Below are 25,484 nucleotides of genomic sequence, written 5' to 3' on the forward strand. Positions count from 1 at the left end.
AGTTCAGTTGGCTAGATATCTCGTGTGTGATGCAGAATAATGCCAACAATGTGTGTTTAGTCCCTGTACGAGGCTGAAATTTCAGCCTGCATCCCAAATTTGTCCCAAAGTGATGATATGGCATAAGTTGTGATTAGCAGTCCTCAGACAATGAAGACACTCTGCATGAATGAAAAGCGACTACTCATTTACAATACACTGCCTTTCTTATGATGCAATAAATTCTATTTGCAAATTTTTAAAATTTTGTCTTTCCCCAAATTATCAAGTTTTTCTAGAGGAATGTTATAATTTGCAGATTTAGTTCTACTGTAAAATGTTAATTGTGATCATTTACAAATGACTATCAGAAGTCATGGATCTGATTTATAAGGTACTTCAGAAGAATCAACTGTCCACAGTTATTGCTAGTGATCACTTCTCTCTTATGCACTAAGTAATTTTGAACCTATTTCACAACCTTTATACTTAAACCTTTGACTTTAAATATGATTTTATTTAAAATTCAAGGTATGTAATAACCATTGCATTAGCATGATTTACCAATTGTTCAGGAAATTCTTAAATTTATGGAGAATATTTCACCAACAAATTTGTCACAGCAAATTATTTCATTCACTCCTAGAATTCCATTCCTCTAGATATCTAGCATTCAGGCTTGTAATTTCCAAGATGATGTTTGACATTTTAAAACTTGGAACAGTTTTAATTATTTTTCCAATTCCAATCCTTAAATGAGCAGGAACTATTCAGTTTTCAGCCTGGCAGTAGGAGTTGGGGCTTTTAATAGTGATTTTAAATAGATTTTCCCCATCTTAGACTCTGGGTTTCTAAGCCACTAAGAGAAGTAATGGTTATCTTCATCTCATCAAATTTAACATTTGTGTAATACTGAAGTCTTTGAATCAAGAGATGAAGAGGAATTGAAGTGGCAGCATTCTTCTCAAGAATGCAACTTTAAAAAAATTGGCATCATATGCATTATGTTAGCATGCTGGAAATACGGTTAAATAATCGAAATAAATCAATCAGATTCTAAATATTCACCAGTTGAAGATGTTTGGGCCTAGAACACTACCTTGAGGAACTCCTGCAACAATGTCCAGGGACTGAAATGATTGACCTCCAAAAACTACAAGCATCCTCTCCTTTGTGCTAGATGTGATTCCAACCAGTGGAGAGATTTCCCAGAATCCCATCAAATTCAGTTTTGCTTGGGATCCTTGATAAGAACAGAAGAAATAGGAGCAGGAGTACGCCATCTAGCCCTTTGAGCCTGCCCCGCCATTCAATAAGATCATGGCTGATCTGAAGTGGATCAGTTCCACTTTCCCGCTTTCTCCCCAAAACCCTTAATTCCCTTATCTGTCAAAAACCTATCTACCCATGACTTAAATATATTTAGCGAGGTAGCCTCCACCACTTCAACGGGCAGAGAATTCCAGAGATTCACCACCCTTTGAGTGAAGAAGTTCCTCCTCAACTCTGATCTAAACTGCTCCCCCCTTATCTTGAGGCTGTGCCCTCTAGTCCTGCTATCCTTTCTAAGCAGGAAGAATCTCTCTACCGCTACCTATCCATCCCCTTCATTATCTTATACATTTCTATAAGATCCCCCCTCATCCTTCTAAACTCCAGCGAGTATAGACCCAGTCTATTTAGTCTCTCTTCACAGTCCATCCCCCTCATCTCCAGTGAACCTCCTCTGCAATCCCTCCAAGGCCAAAATATCTTGCGCAAGTGCGGCGACCAAAACTGCACACAGTAGTCCAGCTGCAGCCTCACCAGTACCCTGTACAGTTGCAGCAAGACCTCCCTGCTTTTATATTCTATCCCCCTCGCTATAAAGGCCAGCATTCCATTCACCTTCTTGATCAACTTTCCCATAAGGCAAACTCCTTCATCCCAGGAATTGGCTGAATTCATTCTCTTTAACCTGCCTCCAGTGCAAGTCTACCCCTCTTAAATAAGAAAAACAAAACTGTTTTCAATGTGATCTCAGGTTTTAGCAAGATTTTCCAACTCCCGTACACCGTCCACCTTGCAATAAAGGCCAAAATTCCATATATCTTCCTAATAACTTGTTGCACTTGCATGCTAGCATTTGTGATTCATGTACCAGGACACCCAGATCTCGGGAATGCAGCATTCTGCAATCTTGCACCATTTAAATACTATTTTTTCACTATTCTTCCTGCCAGATTTCATTGGCAACCTCACGTTTTCCCACATTATACTTCATCTGTCAATTATTTGGCTCCCTACATAACCTATATCCCTTTGCAGACTCTTTGTATCCTTATCCCAATTTGTTCTTTCACCATCTTTGTATCATCAATCCGGCTACAAAGTAATCACTGATATAGATTGCCAATGGTTGAGGCCCCAGCACTGAAACCTGTGGCTCTCTACTAGTTAGTTTCCCATTCTGAAAATGGCCCAATTATCCCAATTATTTCCTATTAGTCAATCCTCTGACCATGATGGGACAACAAATGTTGGTCAAACCAGTCATGTCCACACACAATGAACTATTTAAAAAAACCCCGCATGATTTGGCAAACACTTTCTCTGTCAATCTTTTATCAAGATTTCTCAAATGCTATACTAGTTGCTTATGGATATTAAATTAACTGGTCCCTTGGAGGGTGAGACTTAATCATGCGAAACAAGGAGCTGGCAGAGACTTCAAACAATTATTTAGCATCTGGCTTCACAGTAGAAAACACAAAAAGCATCCTGAGAATAGCAGAAGATCAAGAAGCAAAAAAGGAGAAAGTTAAAACCATCATTATTGCAAGGAAAAAATCACTTGGAAAACTAACGGGACCACATGTTAGCAAATTCCCAGGACCTGATGACATATATCCAAGGGTTTTAAAAGAAGTGCCTGCACTGATTAGTAGATGTATTGGCTGTAACCTTCCCAAATTCCATGGATTGCAGAAAGGTCCCACCAGCTCAGAAAACTATAAATGTAACACCTATGTTTAATCAAAAAAAGGTAACAGAAAACAAAAATTTATAGACCAGTTAGTGATTGGGCAACATTGGCGAAATAATCCTCAGTGTGTGAAGAATGACACTGACAACAAATTTGAGAACAGAAAGAACATATATGTGCATTGTGCCTGTTTCAGCTCACCAAAGTGAGTCATTCATTGGTCAAGGCGTTGCCTTGACCAGTCAGAATCAAGCTGCCTGATTTAAATTTCAAACAATGATTGACCGTTATGTCTATCACCATTAACTGCCACATTCCCCACAGCAATGGCTCGAGCAATCAGAGCTCACTTGTCAAACAATTACTGTTTTATTCTCACACAGGATAAATTGTTCTTTCCTTTATACTGCTTTTGCAACGTGTCCTAATGAGGGCAAGACAAAAAACTTTGAGTCTCCTTTGTTAGCAATACATAAGTATTTTATTCTTTGTGTTAAAAGTTAGTTAGACTCATGTGAATTTGTACAGTAACTTCCCTCCACGGGATCTAATGAGCCAGGTTTCACTGTCTGGATTGTACTTCTCCAGTATTAACATCAGCTGGGATTATAACTATTTGAAGAATCTTTTATTATCAGATTTTATATTTGTCATTTTTTTCATATTCCCTATCTTTTCCTTTTTTTTAAGTCAGTCTTTACTGGTTTCTAAAATTTTCCAATCTTTTGGCCTATACTCAGCATTGCATGTCTTTTATTTCAATTTATACTATCTTTAACTTCCTTAGTTAGTCCTGGATAGTGCATCCTTGTCATATTCATTTTTCCTCAGTGGAATAATCTTTGTTATGAGTTATCCCTTAATCCTTTGTAGTTATCTTTCATTAAGTTTAAGACTCTAGCTTCAGACCCACAATTCTCGCCCTAAAACTGAATATGAAATTCTATCATGTTATGATCACTCTTGCCCAAAGGTTCCTTTACTGTGAGATCATTAATTAATGCTGTCACATTACCAGGTCTAAAAGAGCCTACTCCTTCGTTGTTTGCAAACAATACATTCTGAAACCAAATGTCCTGGATACAACCTATGAACTCATCCTCCAGGCTATCTTTGCCAATTTGATTTGTCCAATCTCAATGAAGATTAAAATCAGATGCAATTATTACATTACCTTCCAAACATTGTACTTGTTAATGTTTTGCAATGACGAGGTTTAAATTATATCTTGGAATAACAAGCATTTTCTTTTTGCCTCTTCAATTGTATTCATCTATTTCTCTTTGCAAACGATTCATTCCTTGGGATTTGGAACAAGATCAGGCTTGGACAGCATTGTAGCCACTGGATTTCCTGTTTCTCAAAGAATTCCAAGTCTCTTGTGTCCAACATATAAAATTCTCAGATTTCTTGAATGTTTTCTCTTTGATTCCACCCTTTCATCAATAGTAATACAAGCTCCTTTTTAACTGAGTGGGAGACAAAAACAAATGGAAATGTTCAAACCTTTTGGTTGATCTGAGTGTCATGTGCTAATTGAAGTAGATGTCAACTTCTGACATGTACAGTTTAGTAAAGGTCAATGTAATCCCATTGTTTGACACCTACAAGCAGAGAATCGTAACTTGTTGCCTGTCATTTTCTACACCAGAGTAATTATAGACAGTATGGAGCCCCAGGCCACCTTCCTTCAAAGACTGCATTTCACAGAGTGAAAGAGAGAAGACTAATTTAAGGCTTTGTGTTCAGATAGCTTACTTGACATCAAATAAATTATTTGAAGTATGCTTTTAAAAAACTTATTCTGAGACCACTTATTGCATGTCCCTTTCTTTTTTGCAATGTTCATTATTCTCTGGGTCCACTTCATGTTCTGCAGTTTTAGTTGCAATGTGGCTTCATGGGTCATGTGCTCAATGGAGAAATCAATATGTTAGTCACATATTCAGAGCAGCAGAATAGGCTTAATTGAGCATAAAGTCAGGAAATACACCATCATTTTCTTCACAAATGGCTGTCGAGTGAAGTTTGATGAATTGTAGTTCTAGGTTGTGCTGTGCAAGGGATGTTGCCCCCTGAGAGACACTTTGTTCTTTCATTTATGGAAGAGATTTTTATCTCTGCCGTTCCATTCTGTCACAAGTGCCACTTTGATCCCAGCTCAGAGAGCTGGAATAACTCTCCTGATATTGTACAGCCCTCTGTTACACATTCTCAACATTGTGTGCAGAGAAGTCACATTCCACCCTTCTGCTGGGATCACTTGCATCTGGAGATGGAAGAGATGATTATGAACTGCTGCTCTGGACTTTACCTGATAGATTCAGGTAGAGTGCTCTGTGGAATATGAAAAGATGATACTTGAATTTATGTAACCGATTTGTGTTTCCTGAAATACATTATCTAACTGGAAAGGGCTTTCTTCACTCTTCAAAAATACATTTTGAGAGCTTGTGCAAGATAATGTAGTGTACTGTTATTTCTGCATCTTGTGGAGTTTGGTCTTTGCACTGTTCCCCTATTCCTTTGAGTGTTGCAAATGAATACATCAGGTAAACTTCAATCACGGATGGTGTTGCTGTATTTAGCTACATGTTTATTGTACAAGACAATTTATCATCATAGTAGATAACTTTTATTAAGTACAAAACTTAAATGGCTGTTGGATCTGTAAATGTAGAACTGTTAGCTTGATCATTTGTTTTCATTTCTTTCATTGACTATAACAGTTCCAGTGCCCAAGATTAATAATTTGTCAATTTGTTCAGCACTGATTATATTTTGAGTTATTTCTAACCAGGTCCTGGTTATTAGTTTATAGTGTAAACTTTTTTCATAATTTTCTTTCATGTTTTACTTTTGGTTAGTCAATTTAAAATGCCACTTGTAATATCATGCTTCATTTTGTTGTAGGCGGCATCTGTCACATGGTTTCAGAGTGTGGTGTGTGACTACCTCTCACCCATTGGTTTATTTGGACTGTGTACTTTGAGCATTAGAGTATAGTGTAACTTTTGTAGATTATAGCTCCTTAAAACCTGAGTAACCCTGTTGAGAAATAGTTGGCCTGAAGAAGTAATGTACTACAGTGTGGCTTAGTGTACTTTTAAGAAGAGTTTTTCTTTTAGTCACGTATTTTTTTGCTGCTTAAATAGACGTTTGTTTATTTTTACTGAGATATTTATGACTCTGCATTGTTAGGAGAGAACCTGGTTGGCAAGCCAGGTGACAGGAGTTTTTTTGTTTTCAGTTTGAGCTGCTGTTTAGTTTGAGTTTTAGTTTTGAAAAGGGCATCAAGCTGAAAAGAAGTCTCTTTTTCACACTCTCTCGCCCTCTTCCCCTCTCTCCCTCCAGTCTCCCTGGTTTTGGAAATTCTGCTGGTTAGCTAAAAGCAAGATCTTTCTGAAGGGGGAATCGGCTGCTGATGGCTTGCCTAGAATCCCTAGTGTTTTGGGAAGCTGTTTTGACTTCAAACTGAATTTGAGTCTATCCAGAAAACCTGCAGACTTCATCCAAACGTTTCAAGTCCAAAAATTAATGTGAGCAATAGTTTTTGCAATATTAAACCTGTGAAAAGGGTCTTTTGTCTATGGTATTGGTTTGATTGGAACACATTAGATATATTTGTTAAGGGTTATACACTTATAGTGGTTGTCTTGTTTCTTGTTTGTAATTGAAAAAAGTTCTTGTTAATTTTCTCACTATACATGTTAACAATATTCTTAAATAAACTTTGTTTAAAAAAATCCCTATTGGCTCATTTGAATCATACCTGAAATGAAACATCTCAGACCTATTGGAGCCAAATTCAAGATGTAAAACTTACGATCCAGGCAAGGTCCAGAAAATACTTGAGTTTCTGACCTGAACCATGATAGTAGTTAATCTTATTTACTAAAATGTTTGATTCATTCATTAAATGTTAATTGGCAGTCCTGTTCATTCAGGTCTCAAACTAAACAAAAGTTAATGATCCATTGAGCCAGAATTGACACTTGGACCTGAATGACCAATAATAACATCAGCTGAGAATGTAACATGAGGAAAATGCTTGAATCTATAATTAAGAAGGTTATTGCAGGCAACTTAGAAAATCTCAGTGTAATCAGGCAGAGTGAACATGGTATTGTGAAAGTGAATCATGTTTCTCTAATGTTTTGCAGTTCTTTTGAGGAAGTAACAAGCAATATGGATAAAGGCGATTCTGTACTGTACATAGATTTCCAGAGGCATTTGACAAGGTGCTACATCAAAGCTTACTACATAAAATAAGAACACTTTTTTGGAGGGCAGGATATTAGCATGGATAGAGGATTGGTTGGCTAACAGCAAAAAGAAAGTTGGTGTAATTAATTTTTGGGTTGCAAAATGTATCGAGTACAGCATCAAAGGACTCAGTACTAGGGCCTCAACTATTTATGCTCTATATTAATGACTTGGATAAAGGTTCTGAATGTATGGTTGCTAAATTTGCTGATGACACCAAGCTCAGTAGGAAAGTAAGTTGTGATCTGGACATGAGTTTTCAAAGGAATATAGATAAGTGAGTAGTCGAAAATTTGGCAGATATGGTGTGGGGAAATGTGAAATTGTCCACTTCGTCAGGAAGAATGAAAAAACATGCCATTTAAATGAGTGAGATTGCCGAACTCGGGTACAGAGAATGTGTTGGCCTGATGCATGAATCACGTGAGGTTATACCTGTACGCTAAGTGATTAGAAAGGCAAATGGAATATAAAAGTAGGGATATTTTGCTATAGTTTTTTGGCATTTGATGAGACAATATCTAGAGTATGGTGTATTTTGGTCTCCTTTTATAAGCTAGGATATAATTGCATTAGTAGCAGTTCAGGGAAGATTAACTTGACTCATTCCTGGAATGAGGGGGTTGCCCTATGAGGAAAGGCTGGACCTGTATCCATTGGAATTCAGATGAATGAGAGGTGGTCTTATTGAAACATATAAAATCCTGAGGGGACTTGACAAGAGTGGATGCTGAGCAGACATTTTTCCTTGCGGGAGAAATTAGATCGGGGGCCCAAGTTTAAAAAAAGTGGCCTCCTATTTAAGACCGAGATAAGGAGAATTTATTTCTGAGGATCATGAGTCTGTGGAACCCTCTTCTAGAGGATAGTGGAGACAGGGTCATTGAATATTGTTAAGACTGAGTTAGTTAGATTTTTGATTGATAAAGGAGTCAAAGGGTATAAGGGGAAGAAGGAAAGTGGTGTTCAGACTGCAATCAGATCAACCATGATCTTATTGAATGGTGGAGCAGGCCTGAGGAGCCGAATGGCCTAGTGCTGCTCCTCATTTGTATGGATGGGCAATAGGTTTTTGGTGCAGAGGCAGTCCAGAGGTATGGTGAAAGGAGGGTGGAAAGTGGAAGTTCAGTTATGACCTTATTGACTGATGGATCAGGTTGTTTTGAGGAGCCATATCACTTAAGCCATCTATTTTCTTCATATTCTCAAACATGTCAACATGTCAGATCAATGAACTTCCATCAGAACTGGAAAGAGTTATAGATTTAACAGTTTATGAGCAAGATTCAGGAAAACAGTAGGATTGAGGGGGCTAGAGGAAAGCATGCAACCATTTCCATCTTTTAAAATTTATTTCAGTTTGACTGAATTAGTGGAAGTGAAGTCAGAGTGGAAGAACAATGAAAATGGACAGATGGTTAAAAAGACAGGTAAACAGAAGCTCAAAGTCATGGGTGGCAAAGTTTGGGTGGCAAGGTAGCACAGTGGTTAGCACTGCTGCTTCACAGCTCCAGGGTCCTGGGCTCGATTCCTGGCTCAGGTCACTGTGTGGAGTTTGTACGTTCTCCTTGTGTCTGCACGGGTTTCCTCCAGGTACTCCAGTTTCCGTCCAAAGATGTGTGGGTTAGGTTGATAGACCTTGCTAAGAAATTACCCCTTAGTGTCCAGGGATGTGTAGATTAGAGGGATTCGTGGGTATCATATGTAGGGATATGGGGGTAGGGTTTGGGTGGGATTGTGTTCGGTGCAGACTCGATCGGCCGAAGGCCCTCTTTCTGCACTGTAGGGTTCTATGAGTCATACTTCTAGACTGAACAGAAGTGTCAGCCTATGTACATTTTGAAATCAGTACTTTTGGGATTGAACGAGATCAAATGAGCTGCTGACTGATTTTGGGATATTATTATGTTCCAGGGGCATGAACAGGGAGATTAGGATGATTATAACGGCTGTGCCTTATTAAAATATTGACATCCTGACCTAAATGGCTGGGGGCTGGGGGCTTGATCAGAAGCAGCTGCCAAGTTAATAAAATCTGCTTGCTTGGAAGTCATGGCTGGGAGTTTTAGGAATGGCCCCAGCACAAGGTGAAGGGCTCGACACAGGAATCATACTTGGGTGACAGTGGAAACCCGGAGCCAGGGAAGCTCAAATGCTACCCTGTGGGGCAAGGAGATGCTGCTACTCAAAGAACAACACAGCACGGGAAACAGGCCCTTCGGCCCAACGAGCCCGCGCCGCCGTCCCACTGTCTCAGTGACCTATTCATGATTTTAGTCTACGCCTGATCAGGGAGGTCCAATTTAGGGACAATTTAGTACCCCAATCAATCAGCCTAAAAGCACATCTTTGGGGATGTGGGAGGAAACCGGAGCACCCGGAGGAAACCCACGCAACCACGGGGAGAACGTGCAAACTCCCACAGACACAGGCCCAAATCCATGTGTCCGCACAGTAACAGAGATAGTCTCTGAGCTGTCATGTTGCCCTTGAGATGGTCCAGTTTAAGCACACTAATGACATGAAGCAATAGGCAACTCCCGAAGCAACGTCCAAGAGCAGCCCACTACAACCTGCCGCATGCATGCCCCTTGCTGGACTTAAATGCCAAAAGGCAGCCACTCGTCGAAATCACAGCTCCAGAGAACAGTGAGCTTGGAAGGATACATGGAAATCTGAACTAAATTATAAAATTCAATGTTAATGCTCGCTTCGATACCAAGCATCTTTGACATAGCAGAGAAACTGCCATTGACTTCCTGCTTGGACCTTGGGTACAAATAGCAGTTGTCGCTTGACGATGTCATTGGAGACTGATCTGCATGTTAGAGGTATCTTGCCATTTTTCTGTTTCTGCAACCTCCTTCAGCCTTGTATTAGTCCTCCTCTTCCCCTCCCCAGAATACCTTTCTGACCCTGGCCATTGTGCATGCCAAATTCCTTTGCCTTGCCATTAGTGACAGAGCTCTTCAACTAGGTCCAGATCCCTCCTATCTGTTTTTCTTTGTCTTTTTCCTTGATTTTGTTCTCTTATTGTCTCCCTGTTTTTCTCTCTTCCTTTGTATGTTCACCTTTTAGTTGTCCTCTTTGTTATCCCTCCTTATGGTGATAATTATGGGGGATTTCAATCTATATATTGATTGGTCGACCCATGTTGGACGTGGTGGGCTCGAGGAGGAGTTCTTGGAATGCTGCCGGGATAGTTTCCTTGAACAGTGTGTGTTGGAGCCGACGAGGGAGTGAGCCAACTTGGATCTGGTGTTATGTAATGAAGCAGGTAGAATTAGGGACCTTGTGGTGAAGGATCCTCTTGGGGAGAGTGATCATTGTATGGTGGAGTTTCTGTTGCAGATGGAGGAGGAGAAAGTGGGTTCCCGGACACGCGTCCTTTGTTTGAACAGAGGGGAGTACTGTAGGATGAGAGAAGAATTGGCGAGTGTTGACTGGGGGAGCGCGTTGGAAGGTAGGTCTGCTGAGGAGCAGTGGAGGATCTTTAAGGAGATCTTTCTTGGTGCTCAGCAGAAATTTATTCCGGTGGTCAAAAAGGACCGTAGGAGGAGAGGTAATAAGCTGTGGATAACGAAGGAGGTGAAGGAAAGTGTTAAATTTAAAGCCGAGGCGTTTAGAGTAGCTAAGAGTAGTGGGCGAGAAGAGGATTGGGAGAGGTTTAAATGTCAACAAAGATTGACAAAGAAGTTGATAAAGAAGGGTAGGAGAAACTATGAAGCTGGGCTAGCGCTTAATATAAAAAAGGATAGCAAGAGTTTTTATAAATATATAAAAAGGAAGAGGCTGGCTAGGGTGAACGTTGGACCCTTAGAGGATGAGAGGGGGGACTTAGTGGTAAGGGATGGGGAAATGGCTGAGGCCTTGAATAACTTTTTTGTTTCTGTCTTCACGGAGGAGGACGTGAATAATTTGCCGGGTGTTAGCGATGGAAAGATGGTAGGAGTGGAGGGCCTGAATGACATTATTGTTACTAGAGAGGCAGTGCTTGAAAAACTAGAGGGACTGATTGTGGACAAGTCCCCAGGACTGGATGGAATGCATCCAAGGGTTCTGAAAGAAATGGCAGAGGTGATAGTGGATGCCTTGGTGGTTATTTTCCAAATGTTGCTGGATTCCGGGGGAGTGCCGGAAGATTGGAAAACGGCTAATGTTACGCCGTTGTTTAAGAACGGTGGCAGGCAAAAGGCAGGGAATTATAGGCTGGTTCGTTTAACGTCTGTTGTAGGTAAAATGTTAGAATCCGTCATCAAGGAGGAAATAGCGAGGCATCTTGAGGGGAATTGCTTGATAGAGCAGACGCAGCATGGTTTCGTTAAGGGGAAGTCGTGTCTGACAAATTTATTGGAGTTCTATGAGGATGTGTCTAGGGCGGCAGATAGAGGAGAGCCGGTGGATGTGGTGTTTCTTGATTTTCAGGAGGCGTTTGACAAGGTACCTCACAAGAGGTTATTGCGGAAGGTAAGGGGGCATGGAGTTGGGGGGAGGGTGTTAGCGTGGATAGAGGATTGGTTGTCAAATAGGAGGCAGAGAGCGGGGGTTAATGGGTGCTATTCGGATTGGCGGTTGGTGACTAGTGGAGTGCCCCAGGGGTCGGTGCTGGGGCCTCAGCTATTTACCATTTATATAGATGATCTGGAGGAGGGAACCGAGTGTTTGGTGTCGAAATTTGCTGATGACACCAAGATTGGTAGAACGGCAAATTGCACGGAGGGTGTGGAGAGTCTGCAGAAGGATCTAGATAGGCTGGGCGAATGGGCCAGGAACTGGCAAATGGAATTTAACTGGCAAATGGCAAGTGTGAGGTTGTCCACTTTGGTAGGAACAATGGTAGGAAGGACTATTACTTACGTGGCGAAAAACTGCAGCAGGTGACGGTGCAGAGGGACCTCGGGGTCCTTGTGCATGCGTCGCAAAAACCCAGCCTGCAGGTGCAGCAGGTGGTCAGGAAGGCTAATGGGATGCTGGCCTTCATAGCGAGGGGGATTGAATATAAAAGTAGGGAGGTCTTGCTGCGGCTGTATAGGGTATTGGTGAGGCCGCAGCTGGAGTACTGTGTGCAATTTTGGTCACCGCACTTACGCAAGGATATTTTGGCCTTGGAGGGAGTGCAGAGGAGGTTTATTAGGCTGATACCGGAGTTGAGGGGGTTGAGCTATGAGGAGAGGCTGAATAAACTAGGCTTGTACTCGTTAGAGTTTAGAAGAATGAGGGGAGATCTCATTGAGACGTATAAGATGATGAATGGGATGGATAGGATAGAGGTGGAGAGACTCTTCCCGCTCAGAAAGGACAGTAGGACTAGGGGGCACAGCCTCAAGATAAAGGGGGGGCGGTTTAGAATGGAGTTGAGGAGGAACTTCTTCACTCAAAGGGTGGTGAATCTCTGGAATTCTCTGCCCATTGAGGTGGTGGAGGCTGCCTCGCTAAATATTTTTAAGACGTGGGTTGATGGGTTTTTGATAAGAGAGGGGATTAAGGGTTATGGGGAGAGGGCGGGAATGTGGAACTGAGCCACGACAGATCAGCCATGATCTTATTGAATGGTGGGGCGGGCTAGATGGCCTACTCCTGCTCCTATTTCTTATGTTCTTATTATGTTATGTCTCTCCACTCCCTTCTCTGCCTCCTTCCCTGGCATCTTGTTTTGAAACAATTAAGTACAGAGGGGTAATTGTCTTGTATTAAAGTCACCATATGGGTGCATGTCGTTCAGTCATCTCCCAATCTCATCGATGTGACCTCTTTGAAACAGGTGTATCAAAACCACAGCATTCAAGTTGTGGTTCCAGCAAGGTTCAAAGACATAATTTTGAAATGATTTATTTCAACATATATGACGACTGTTATGGTATGGCTTATTGCAAATACCAAGCTGCCTCAAATCCTTGGTGGTGGTGGTGGCGGCGGCGGTGGTGGTGGTCCTTTACCATTTGTGATGATTTTGTAATAAAGTCAACATTAAAAAAAAGAATTGCATTTAAACACAAAAATGGCTTCATACAATAAACAACTTCAAACTCTTCCAAAAGACCTTAACTACCTTCAGAGCATCCTTCTTTTCTGCTCAGCAAATCCATATTGATTTTAAAATCTCTAAAATCCCAGTAGTTTTTACCATTCTGCCTTTGTTCCCCTCTAGGTTGTCTCAAAGGTTAACAATAGCTGGTACTTCACATCTGGCTTTGTTCACACTGCTTTCTGGGAGTTCTGATGGGCTATTTCTGCTGTCTGCTGGACAATCTAAACAGTTAGCCCCTCGCATAGTTTTCAATGTCTTTTCAAATACGTTCTTTCCCTTTGATCGCAACAGTGTCCCACTCAGCCTGTTTGGAAATGTTCTCGACCAGAGTTTACTTTAGATCTTAGGATTTAAAAGAAAACTTATCCCACTTTCATACACCTTTCTATTTATAACCTTACGCATTATACTTTGAACCAAAACAACCCATTGAAATCTACTCTCATGCAAACATGTTTGAAGTCTAGATTCATTGCCATATCAAGTACTTCTTACTGTTATTTAGATGCTCATTGCGTATCTGTCTTTTACTCCAATTACCATACTCTCAAATTCTCAACGGTTATTATCAATAGAGAAATATTGCAATTTGTTTTGTTTTTTGCACCTGGCTATACAAGACAGCATCCTATTTGTTTGATCCACTAGTTGGCCTAACTGAACTGATGATATTAATAGTGAATAAAACAAAATAGGCGACGGTGCAGAGGGACCTTGGGGTCCTTGTGCATGAGTCGCAAAAACCCAGCTTGCAGGTGCAGCAGGTGGTCAGGAAGGCGAATGGGATGCTGGCCTTCATAGCGAGGGGGATTGAATATAAAAGTAGGGAGGTCTTGCTGCGGCTATATAGGGCAGTGGTGAGGCTGCAGCTGGAGTACTGTGTGCAGTTTTAGGCGCCGTACTTATGCAAGGATATTTTGGCCTTGGAGGGAGTGCAGAGGAGGTTTACTAGGCTGATGCCGGAGTTGAGGGGGTTGAGCTATGAGGAGAGGCTGAATAAACTAGGCTTGTACTCGTTAGAGTTTAGAAGAATGAGGGGAGATCTCATTCAGACATGTAAGATGATGAATGGGATGGATAGGATAGAGGTGGAGAGACTCTTCCCGCTCAGAAAGGACAGAAGGACTCGGGGGCCACAGCCTCAAGATAAAGGGGGGGTGGTTTAGAACGGAGTTGAGGAAGAACTTCTTCACTCAAAGGGTGGTGAATCTCTGGAATTCTCTGCCTGTTGAAGTGGTGGAGGCTGCCTCGCTAAATATTTTTAAGACGCGGGTTGATGGGTTTTGATAAGAGAGGGGATTAAGGGTTATGGGGAGAGGGCGGGAATGTGGAACTGAGCAGTGACAGATCAGCCATGATCTTATTGAATGGTGGGGCAGGCTCGAAGGGCTGGATGGCCTACTCCTGCTCCTATTTCTTATGTTCTTATGTTCTACGCAGGTGCCAAAAATCTGAAATAAAACAGAAAATGCTGGAAAAAGTCAACAGGTCTGGCAGCATTTATGAGAGAGAAACAGAGGCCTGAATTTTCCGGAAGTTGTCACTGGCAGGATCTTCCAATCCTGCCTTTGGCCAGTGGTGGGCTGCCTTTGCTGCTACATAACATGCTGCAGGGCAGTGCTGAAAATCCCACTCAGACTTAACGTTTTGAGTCCAGATGGCTCTTCTTCAGAGCTAAACATGGGAAGAAATGTGATTGATTCTATACAGTTTAAGTTGTGTTGGGAAGGGGAGAGGTGTGGAGCAGGCAAAGCAAAATATGAAACAATTAACTACAGAGGTCTCTGGGGTATTTGTCTTGCATTAAAGTCACCATATGGGTGCATGTTATTCAGTAATAATCTTCCAATCTCGTCAGTGTGACCTCTTTGTTGTGTTGAGAAGGGGAGAAGTGTGGAGCAGGCAAAGCGAAATACGAGGTCAGGGAAATGTGGCATCTCAAGGAGATTGGACAAATATGATGAGCCCATGACAAAGGGAGTGTTAGTGGTAGTATTAAAGACTAAAAAATGTTGCTGATGTGACAAAATTGATGAGCAAGTGACAGATGGCCCTATGGTGGTGGGGGAGCATTAGACAAAAATGGATTTAAAAAGAGCTCAAGATAGAGGAGAGAGTTCATGTTTTTAAGTTGTTGAACTCAATGATAAGCCCAGAAGGCTGTAAAGTGCATAATTAGAAGGTGATCCCATCCAGAAGATGGGCTACACTGGAACACTGCATCATAGAATTAGTACAGTGCAGAAAGAGGCCATTTGGCCCATTGAGTCTGCACTGACCACCGATCCATCCAAGCCCTATTCCCATAACCCCACATATTTACCCTGCTAATCCCCCGACACTAGAATCAATTTAGCATGACCAGTCAACCCAACCCGCACATCTTTGGACTGTGGGAGGGAACTGGAGCACCTGGAAGAAAGCCTTGCAGACTTGGGAGAATGTACAAACTCCACACAGACTGTGACCCAAGGCTGGAATTGAACCTGGATCCCTAGGGGTGTGAGGCAGCAGTGCTAACCACTGGGCCGCCCCAGGCCTAGGATGGACATGTGGCCGTGAGAGCGAGATGGTGAGTTGAAATGGCAAGTGACAGGAAAGTGGTTGGGGTCATTGTATGTGGATTAAGCAAAGGCATTCTGCAAAATGGGCACCCAGTCTGTTTTAATCTTCCCAGTGTAGGGTGACTGCATTTGGAGCAGTGAATAGAGTGGATCAGATTGAAGGAGAATCAAGTAAAATGCTGCTTCATCTGAAAGGACTTTTTGGGGCTTTGGATTGTGAGGTGGGAGGAAGTAAATGGACAAGGGTTACTGTTCATTGAAAAGGTGCTGTGGGAAGAGGATGCAGTGTTGGGAGTGATGGGGGAGTGAACCAGGGTGTCTCAGAGGGAGTGATCCCCGCAGAATGCTGATGGGAGGATGAGGGCAAGATGTGTTTGATGGTAGCAGTGAGCTGGAGTTTGCAGAATTGGCAGAAGATGACCTTTGAATGTGAGTCTAATGGTGTGAAAAGTGAGGACAGGCTGTGGGAGGGAGAGGAACGGGTAAGGGCAGAGGTGCAGGAGATGGTTTGGACATGGTTGAATGCCCTGTCAAGCACAGTAGCACCTTTATTGAATTAGATAAGACATACGTCACAGAAACAGGCCATTCAGCCTCACCAATCTATGCTGTTTTTATACTCCATGAGCACCTCCAAACCTCCTTTATCTAACTCTATTATGATAACCCTCCTATCCTTTCTTTCTCATGCTTATCTAGCTTCCCATTCTAAGTAATTGTAAAATAGGCATTCCATACTATTCAAAATTGTTTTGAGTTGTGTGTTAACATAAATTGTTCATGTGAGGGGGAAAAAGGGCTTCCTATGATGTAATTTGAATGGTTAAATAATTCATACCTTTCACTGAATTAAAAGGCATAGACTAGATAAGTTTTTAAACAATCATAAATAGAGTGTTCATTATTCTCTTACCCTTTGAGAACAGAGTGAAATAGTGGAAAGGTTCACAGTCTGATCAACAGGCTGCAATGCGAATCCAAAACCATGGTGAGTTTTGAGCGAGTTAGTGTGATGGTTAGTTCTATTGCACGTGGGTTTAATGCGCCCTGACCCAAATGACAGTGAGAGTTCAGTCACCCTCGACCCACCTGATGCAGGTATCACACTGGATGAGCCTAGAATTCAAAAGCAGAGCTTCAATCTGCAGTCACTGTCTGGAGAGGTGTTCAAATCTTCTACCTTTTGCTGCACAGGAGAGAATGCCACCACTAAACGAAAGACTTATTTCCACAAATATATAAATATGTTGGCGTGGACTTCTTTCCCAATTGCCACTGATTTATTTTTCTTTCTTTCTGTATTAGACCTGGAAGAAGATGAACTGGGTCTGGCACCTGTTATGTGAAGGTTCCTGCCCATTTTTACAATTGCCTAATACTCTGCTGAAAGTGACTAGAAATGTAAAGACAACTTGTCTGTACATGGATAGACATATTATGCATGCAGTTTTATAAATTGTGTCTTAGCAACACTGAGTGTGAGAAATTTTGGCATCTGGCAATGTTGAGTGGTGGAATTTGAAAGAGCAAAACACTGTAGCAAGCAGTTGAAAACTGACCAATGGCATCTATCTGTATGCCTTTATTAGAAAAATATTGAACGTTTAAAAAAAAAAGCAACGTGACTGAGAGGCGTAGCTAATCTCTGTACCCCTTCAATCAAAGATCCCACCAACATGATTCTATTAGCCTTGTCCACAGAAACACAGTCAAGATGTGGGGTCTGTCTTGATGTCAGTATCACAATTTGCCCATAAGGGAAATAGGAAAAGAACAAGGTGACGGGATTGGGAAGGATAACTTGCAAGACATTACAGTTAGCACAGGCACAACGATCAAATGTGCTAAATATTTTGATTTTGTGACTGTATCTCCAGATAACATCCTCTTCATTTGCCTGTGATAAAACTGGAAAAAAAGCTGCATTTCTCTTTTTTTAAATAATTAAATGCTTGTACAGTGGAGAAGTTTCATTTCCAACATCAGTGAGGGATTCCCCAGGGAAGTAATGTCCTGCTCCACTTTATTTCTTCTCTGGCCTTCCAGTGGATCTCATCAAAATCAACAAATTTCTCTTTTTAGGTGGCACTGCTTTCAAAACTGTGTGGCAAATAAAGTATCAGAGTTTTTCATTTAACATCAATGGTATTGTAATATGTTATTACACTGGAGTGCTTAATGCCAATGATACTAATTTTATTGCTGCATTTTGTTTATTGGTCTGTAGTGCTGAATGATAATTGTAGTACTGTCGCTTAATAGAACTAAATCTCTTTTCCAGGCCACAGGAAATCGAGCTTGATTGATATCTCTGACATATTGCTTCATTAAATACTGTATATGTACATTTTTTTAATAGGGACTCCTAGATACAATATACTACAAGTGGCAACATCTTAAATAGTGGACCGGGGCAATTGCTATGAAGCACCTGGATTGTTTTGCAGTACTGTCAGGAGTTCAGAAAAGATATATTAGGATGCTACCAGGACTTGATGGTTTGAGTTAGAAGGAGAGGCTGGATAGTCTGGGACTTTTCCTCTGGAGCATAGAAGCCCGAGGGGTGATCTTATAGAGATCTATAAAATAATGAGGGGCATAGATCAACCAAATAGTTATTATCTTTTCCCAAAGGCAAAACTAGAGGGCGTAGGTTTAAGTTGTGAGGGGAGAGATACGAAAGTGTCCAGAGGAGCAATTTTTTCACACACAGGGTGGTGAGTGTCTGGAACAGGTGCCTGAGGTAATAGTAGAGGCTGGTACAATTTTGTCTATTAAAAAGCATTTAGACAGTTACATGGGTAGGATGGGTATAGACGGATATGGGCCAAATGGGATTAGTTTACGGGTTTAAAAAAGAAGGCAGTATGGACAAGTTGGGTCGAAGGGCCTGTTTCCATGCTGTAAACCTCTATGACTTTATATACTCTGTTAATGACCTTGTCATTTGAAGAATAGGTTTTAAAAATGTCTACTTGAAAGAAAACACCGTACTACAAGTGGCGACATCTCAGATAGCAATTGCCCCGATGCACGATGAAGAACCTGGATTGTTAGGCAATAACAGATTTCCTACAATTTAATAGATGGTGCAGCATTTCTGGTAATCATTGACTCTGTGTTTCACCTTTTCTGCATATGCGGACGGAACTCCAGGTGGAGTCCTATCTGGCAGAGTCCCATGATCAACTGAGTGATTATTAGGTATTAAATTGTAGCACTTGTTCTCAAATTGTGCTTGAACGGTTTGCTGAAGTCTCAGCAACTTGTGTGCTGCTGCTCCAGTCACAACCTTGTGGAGAAGTAATAGCTTTTGGTGTACTTCCTGCTGTTGGGCAGATTATCTTCATGAAGTCCTCAGATCTGTGTCAACGTTTCTCAGCCAGTTCACTATTTTTCATCAAGGGAATACCAAATACAAATTTTATAGTTTTTTAGTTGGGATATTAAAGTGACAAGCCATGCGCCAGGATTCAGCAAAAGAGCATATTAACTCAGGAAAGAAGTGACATCAACCTTGTAGTGTGCTATTTTCGGAATTTTCTTCTAAAATGGCCTACCATAAACTATATTTGGTTGACCTTCTGAGTGCAGTTACTGACCACCAGTTATTGAACTGCCTTACAAATGACCTACTTCTGCCCCCAACTCGTATGTTCAAATGTATGTAAACATTAACCACATTTCAAATCGTTTCAGCACTGTAGAATGGCTGTGCATTAGTTAGCAGTAACAGGCCCTGTGGCCAACCCTGGTTTAATGTTATTTGTAATGAAAGCTGTGAATATGTAGCATTAAGAGCTAAGCAGTTTTAAGCAAAATATTACTCTTGCACTAGTGTGAAATGAACTAGCCTGTGTTCCTTTGCATTCTTTTCATTGCCATGAACTACAGAATCACCACTCCTGTAAATTAGTCATCTAATTGAACCCTCTGGTCCCTTGATATAAAAAATGGGCTTTAAAGATTTTTGAAGTACTTCCTGATTTATTACTATTAGCATACAGAAACATGCAGATCATTTAAATGGGGTTCTACTGTGATGCACACCTCCAAATTGTCATTGGTTCAGCGCAAATTGATTCGGACATATTTCTATCTTGGGAACAGATGAATTTGCATTCCCACTTAGCCTCAGAAGCCCCATTGTGCAATGATTCATGGACTTTTAAAGCAATCAAAGATTTCCATTCACATCTCTACCCAATCAGCTTGGCAATCATCACCCTTTCTTTAAAGCTGTAGTGAGAACCTTTGTAGAATAATAGCTAACAAGAATTCAGGTGCTTATTATTCACTCTTTAAGCTTCAAATGCATAAATTTGCTTCTTTACCAAGGAACTGGCCCATTTGTGAAGTTATATTTTAAGAGGTAGGTTATTTTTCAGCATTATGGAAAAGGAGAGAATTTTAAGCTTATCATTTTTGATTTGTGATTGGTGATGCTAAGTAAGCTGCTAAGATCAATGACATTTTGATCTCGTCACAGAGATCTACAGTAACTTCTGCTCCTTGTAAAATTGCTTATGTTATGTTTAATTTATCCCTGTGGAGAAATGGTTGATACTCCTTAAGACTGAAGTGGATGCAAAAGCCTATGATTTACATGAAATGGGAGCTCTTGGTGAAGACTAGGCAGACATTGAGGTTTACAAATTGTGAATGTTGTCTTCCTTTTGTAGGCTGCTATCTTTTGAAGCATTCCAATCTGTACTCGCCACAAGAACTTGCAGCTACCATCCCAATCCCTTTTTCATTTGGCTCCAGTACAATGTTGGACAGAGATATGGGGTAAGTGTGATCATTTTGTAATGTGCTTTCTCGGCTCTTTAGAGTTCTTTGGGATGTGGATGCGCTGTTGTTAAAAATACTTTTGTGTCACTTCATGACAATCAATTTATTGGGAGGCTTGTGTACTCAAGTGCTGCACCACACAATAATATGACCTAAGTTCTTCACACATTGAGATGCCAGCTCACTTGAACTGCACTGGAAAATGTTGAATAAAAACGAGGTACTTTGCCTAAGGGAAGGGAAGATAGGTATGGGGTGCAAGGGACATCCAACCCCCCTAGACTGGCTAACTCTAAGGGTCAGGAACAGGAAGGAGGGTGGGGACCGGAGGAAGGAGGGTGGGGACCAAATGCCTCAGCCTCTCAATCTGCATAACAGGTTTGAGGTTCTTGCTTCCAGTGTGGACAAAAACGAGGGCTGTGAGGTTGGTGAGCAAACTGCACACGGTACAATGATGCAGACACAGGACGTAGGCAAAGAGAAGGTGAAAAGGAACATAGTAATTGGGGATAGTGTGTTTAAGGGTATTGACACTGTCCTTTGTCACAATGACAAAGTGCACAGAAGGGTGTGTTGCCTGCCTAGTGCTCGGGTCCAGGATGTCGCATCTGGGCTGCAGAGGAACCTGGGCGGGTGAGAATCTGGTCATTGTGGTACATGTGGGTGCCAACGACGCAGGCAAAATGCGAACTGAGGATCTGGGGAGGGAGTATGAAAAGCTGGGAATGGAATTAAAAAGTAGAACCGACAAGGTGGTTATCTCTGGACTACTGCCTGAACCGTGTGCAGACAGGCGTAGGGTTGATAAGATTAAGGAAGTGAATGGGTGGCTCAGGGATTGGTGTGGGAGGAATGAGTTTGAATTTATGGGGCATTGAAACCAGTATTGGGGAGGTGGGACCTGTTCAGGTGGGATGGGGTTGGTCTGAACTGTGCTGGGACCAGAGTCCTGGCGAATTGTGTAGATAGGGCTTTAAACTAATTATGGGGTGGGGAGGGTGCGAGGGTAGGTGAAATTACGGGGTTGAAAGTGAAGGAGAGGGTACAGGTAAGGGAAGAGGCCAAGGATGTCCCAATAATAAAGGGAGTAGGGGGCGTGAGTAAGGTTGGTGGCGTTCCGGCAAATAGGGTACAGGTGAAGGCTGGGATGAAGGCACTTTATCTGAATGCACGAAGCATTCGGATTAAAGTGAATGAGCTGGTGGCGCAGATCAGCACAAATGGATATGATCTGGTGGCCATTACAGAGACGTGGCTGCAAGGTGACAGGGACTGGGAGCTGAATGTACAGGGGTATCAAGTGTTTAGGAAGGATAGGTGGGAGGAAAAAGGGGGGGGTGCGTAGCTCAGTTGATTAAGGATAGCATCAGGGTGGTAGTAAGGGATGATATAGGAGCCAAAGAGCAGAAAGTGGAATCGTTGTGGGTGGAGATTAGGAACAGCAAAGGGAGGAAGACGCTGGTGGGTGTCGTCTGTAGGCCCCCAAATAATGATCTGGAGGTGGGGCGGGCTGTTAACGCGCAAATAAATGCAGTGTGCAGGAATGGAACGGCAATAATTATGGGGGATTTCAATCTATATATTGATTGGTCGACCCATGTTGGACGCGGTGGGCTCGAGGAGGAGTTCTTGGAATGCTGCCGGGATAGTTTCCTTGAACAGTGTGTGTTGGAGCCAACGAGGGAGTGAGCTATCTTGGATCTGGTGTTATGTAATGAGGCAGGTAGAATTAGGGACCTTGTGGTGAAGGATCCTCTTGGGAAGAGTGATCATTGTATGGTGGAGTTTCTGATGCAGATGGAGGAGGAGAAAGTGGGTTCCCGGATGCGCGTCCTTTGTTTGAACAGAGGGGAGTACGATAGGATGAGAGAAGAATTGGCGAATGTTGATTGGGGGAGCGCATTGGAAGGTAGGTCTGCTGAGGAACAGTGGAGGATCTTCAAGGAGATCTTGGTGCTCAGCAGAAATTTATTCCGATGGTTAAAAAAGATCGTAGGAGGAGAGATAATCAGCCGTGGATAACGAAGGAGGTAAAGGAAAGTATTAAATTAAAAGCGGACGCGTTTAGAGTAGCGAAGAGGATTGGGAGAGGTTTAAATATCAACAAAGAATGACAAAGAAGTTGATAAAGAAGGGTAGGAGAAACTATGAAGCTGGGCTAGCGCTTAATATAAAAAAGGATAGTAAGAGTTTTTATAAATATATAAAAAGGAAGAGGCTGACTAGGGTGAACGTTGGACCCTTAGAGGATGAGAGGGGGGACTTAGTGGTAGGGGATGGGGAAATGGCTGAGGCCTTGAATAACTTTTTTGTTTCGGTCTTCACGGAGGAGGACGTGAATAATTTGCCGGGTGTTAGCGATGGAAAGATGGTAGGAGTGGAGGGCCTGAATGACATTGTTACTAGAGAGGCAGTGCTCGAAAGACTAGAGGGACTGATTGTGGACAAGTCCCCAGGACTGGATGGAATGCATCCAAGGGTTCTGAAAGAAATGGCGGAGGTGATAGTGGATGCCTTGGTGATTATTTTCCAAACGTCGCTGGATTCCGGGGAAGTGCTGGAAGATTGGAAAACGGCCAATGTTACGCCGTTGTTTAAGAAAGGTGGCAGGCAAAAGGCAGGGAATTATAGGCTGGTAAGTTTAACGTCTGTTGTAGGTAAAATGTTAGAATCCGTGATCAAGGAGAAAATAGCGAGGCATCTTGAGGAGAGTTGTTTGATAGAGCAGACGCAGCATGGTTTCGTTAAGGGGAAGTCGTGTCTGACGAATTTATTGGAGTTCTATGAGGATGTGTCTAGTGCGGTGGATAGAGGAGAGCCGGTGGATGTGGTGTTTCTTGATTTTCAGAAGGCGTTTGATAAGGTGCCGCACAAGAGGTTATTACAGAAGGTCGGGGGCATGGAGTTGGGAGTAGGGTGTGAGCGTGGATAGGGGATTGGCTGTCAAATAGGAGGCAGAGAGTGGGGGTCAATGGGTGCTATTCGGATTGGCGGTTGGTGACTAGTGGAGTGCCCCAGGGGTCGGTGCTGGGGCCTCAGCTATTTACCATTTATATAGATGATCTGAAGGAGGGAACCAAGTGTATGGTGTCGAAATTTGCTGATGACACCAAGATTGGGGGAACGGCAAATTGTGCGGAGGGTGTGGAGAGTCTGCAGAAGGATCTAGATAGGCTGGGCGAATGGGCCAGGAACTGGCAAATGGAATTTAATGTTGGCAAGTGTGAAGTTGTCCACTTTGGTAGGAAGGACTATTACTTACAGGGCGAAAAACTACAGCATGCAACGGTGCAGAGGGACCTCGGGGTCCTTGTGCATGAGTCGCAAAAACCCAGCCTGCAGGTGCAGCAGGTGGTCAGGAAGGCGAATGGGATGCTGGCCTTCATAGCGAGGGGGATTGAATATAAAAGTAGGGAGGTCTTGCTGCAGCTGTACAGGGCACTGGTGAGGCCGCAGCTGGAGTACTGTGTGCAGTTTTGGTCACCGCACGTACGCAACGACATTTTGGCCTTGGAGGGAGTGCAGAGGAGGTTTACTAGGCTGATACCGGAGTTGAGGGGGTTGAACTATGAGGAGAGGCTGAATAAACTAGGCTTGTACTCATTAGAGTTTAGAAGAATGAGGGGAGATCTCACTGAGACATATAAGATGATGAATAGGATGGACTGGATAGAGGTGGAGAGGCTCTTCCCGCTCAGAAAGGACAGTAGGACTGGAGGGCACAGCCTCAAGATAAAGGCGGGGGGGGGGCGGTTAGAACGGAGTTGAGGAGGAACTTCTTCACTCAAAGGGTGGTGAATCTCTGGAATTCTCTGCCCGTTGAAGTGGTGGAGGCTGTCTCGCTAAATATATTTAAGACGCGGGTTGATAGGTTTTTGATAGGTAAGGGGATTAAGGGTTATGGGGAGAGGGCAGGAAGGTGGAACTGAGACACGACAGATCAGCCATGATCTTGTTGAATGGTGGGGCAGGCTCGAAGGGCTAGATGGCCTACTCCTGCTCCTATTTCTTATGTTCTTATGTTGCCAGAATAAACTAGTCTGATCTTGCACACCATGGAGTTGGCAGTGTTGGAGTGGGAATCATTTATTTAAAAAATAATTTAAAACTTAGATTCCATTATTCCAGTAAACCAAATTACTTTTTTATAATAAAAGCTGCACACTGGAGATTGAGTGGTAGGAAGGTTGGCACACTGTTCAATTAGCAATGAAATTTTGATTTGAACTCAGCTCACCATGAATGAGAGTCATCTCTTCTTACTGATTTTACTGGTTAATAGTGCACCTGTAATTTAGTATGTACAAACTCAACATGTGTCATGAGATCAGAGATCAATATGGGACAAGTTGGCAGCCTTGGTTGAGTGACTAATATGGAGAGGGGAAAAATATATACCGATGTATTAGTGAGTGCTCTTAGAGTTGGAACTAAGGACACAATTATATCTGATCTATGAACATTTGATAGCGACAGTTAGTTGTAAAGCTGCAAAATATTCTCCCCAATCTATCAGCATGCCTAATCCTGAGCGTAATAAACAAAAATGGCACTTGGTTAAAGTATTGTCACAGATCATCTATGACATTGTAACCACTGTAGATATTTTGGTACAGTAAATTTGTACTAAACTCACTATGGGAAGTTGAGTCTTGCCCTTACAACCATAAGTACCCTGACATAATAGTTATTAATTACTTCCCAACAGCCTTTAAGGCACTGAAAAGTAACTGTTATCATGAGGAGTCTCATTTCTTCGGCTGTTTAATTATTGGAAATTTTAAAATTAGAAAACTTTTTAAAGTTTTCTTCTTTGTCTTGTGTTCCACTTTCTTTCTTTCTCTTTATTTGACTTTCTGTACCAGAATGTTGAGACTGTTCACTTCAT

The 25,484-nt window shown here is 42.2% G+C and overlaps 1 protein-coding gene across 12 annotated transcripts in view; it reads left to right on the forward strand.

The window, feature by feature from the left end:
- LOC145343633 (LIM domain-binding protein 2) overlaps positions 1-25,484 on the forward strand; it is a 484,019-nt gene that overhangs the window by 8,817 nt on the left and 449,718 nt on the right. For 11 of the 12 annotated variants that reach the window (XM_080189839.1, XM_080189901.1, XM_080189818.1 and 8 more), the window contains exon 2: positions 20,485-20,593. In XM_080189839.1, the coding sequence (XP_080045965.1) occupies positions 20,574-20,593 (20 nt within the window). In that variant the 5' untranslated portion in view covers positions 20,485-20,573. Of the gene's footprint in view, positions 1-18,824; positions 18,906-20,484; positions 20,594-25,484 lie in introns of those variants that run through there. The other variant, XM_080189848.1, reaches the window with a different exon arrangement.

The sequence above is a fragment of the Carcharhinus amblyrhynchos genome, chromosome 1, assembly GCF_965287045.1.
Source record: "Carcharhinus amblyrhynchos chromosome 1, sCarAmb.v2.hapA, whole genome shotgun sequence".
In the NCBI taxonomy this organism is placed as follows: Eukaryota; Metazoa; Chordata; class Chondrichthyes; order Carcharhiniformes; family Carcharhinidae; genus Carcharhinus; species Carcharhinus amblyrhynchos.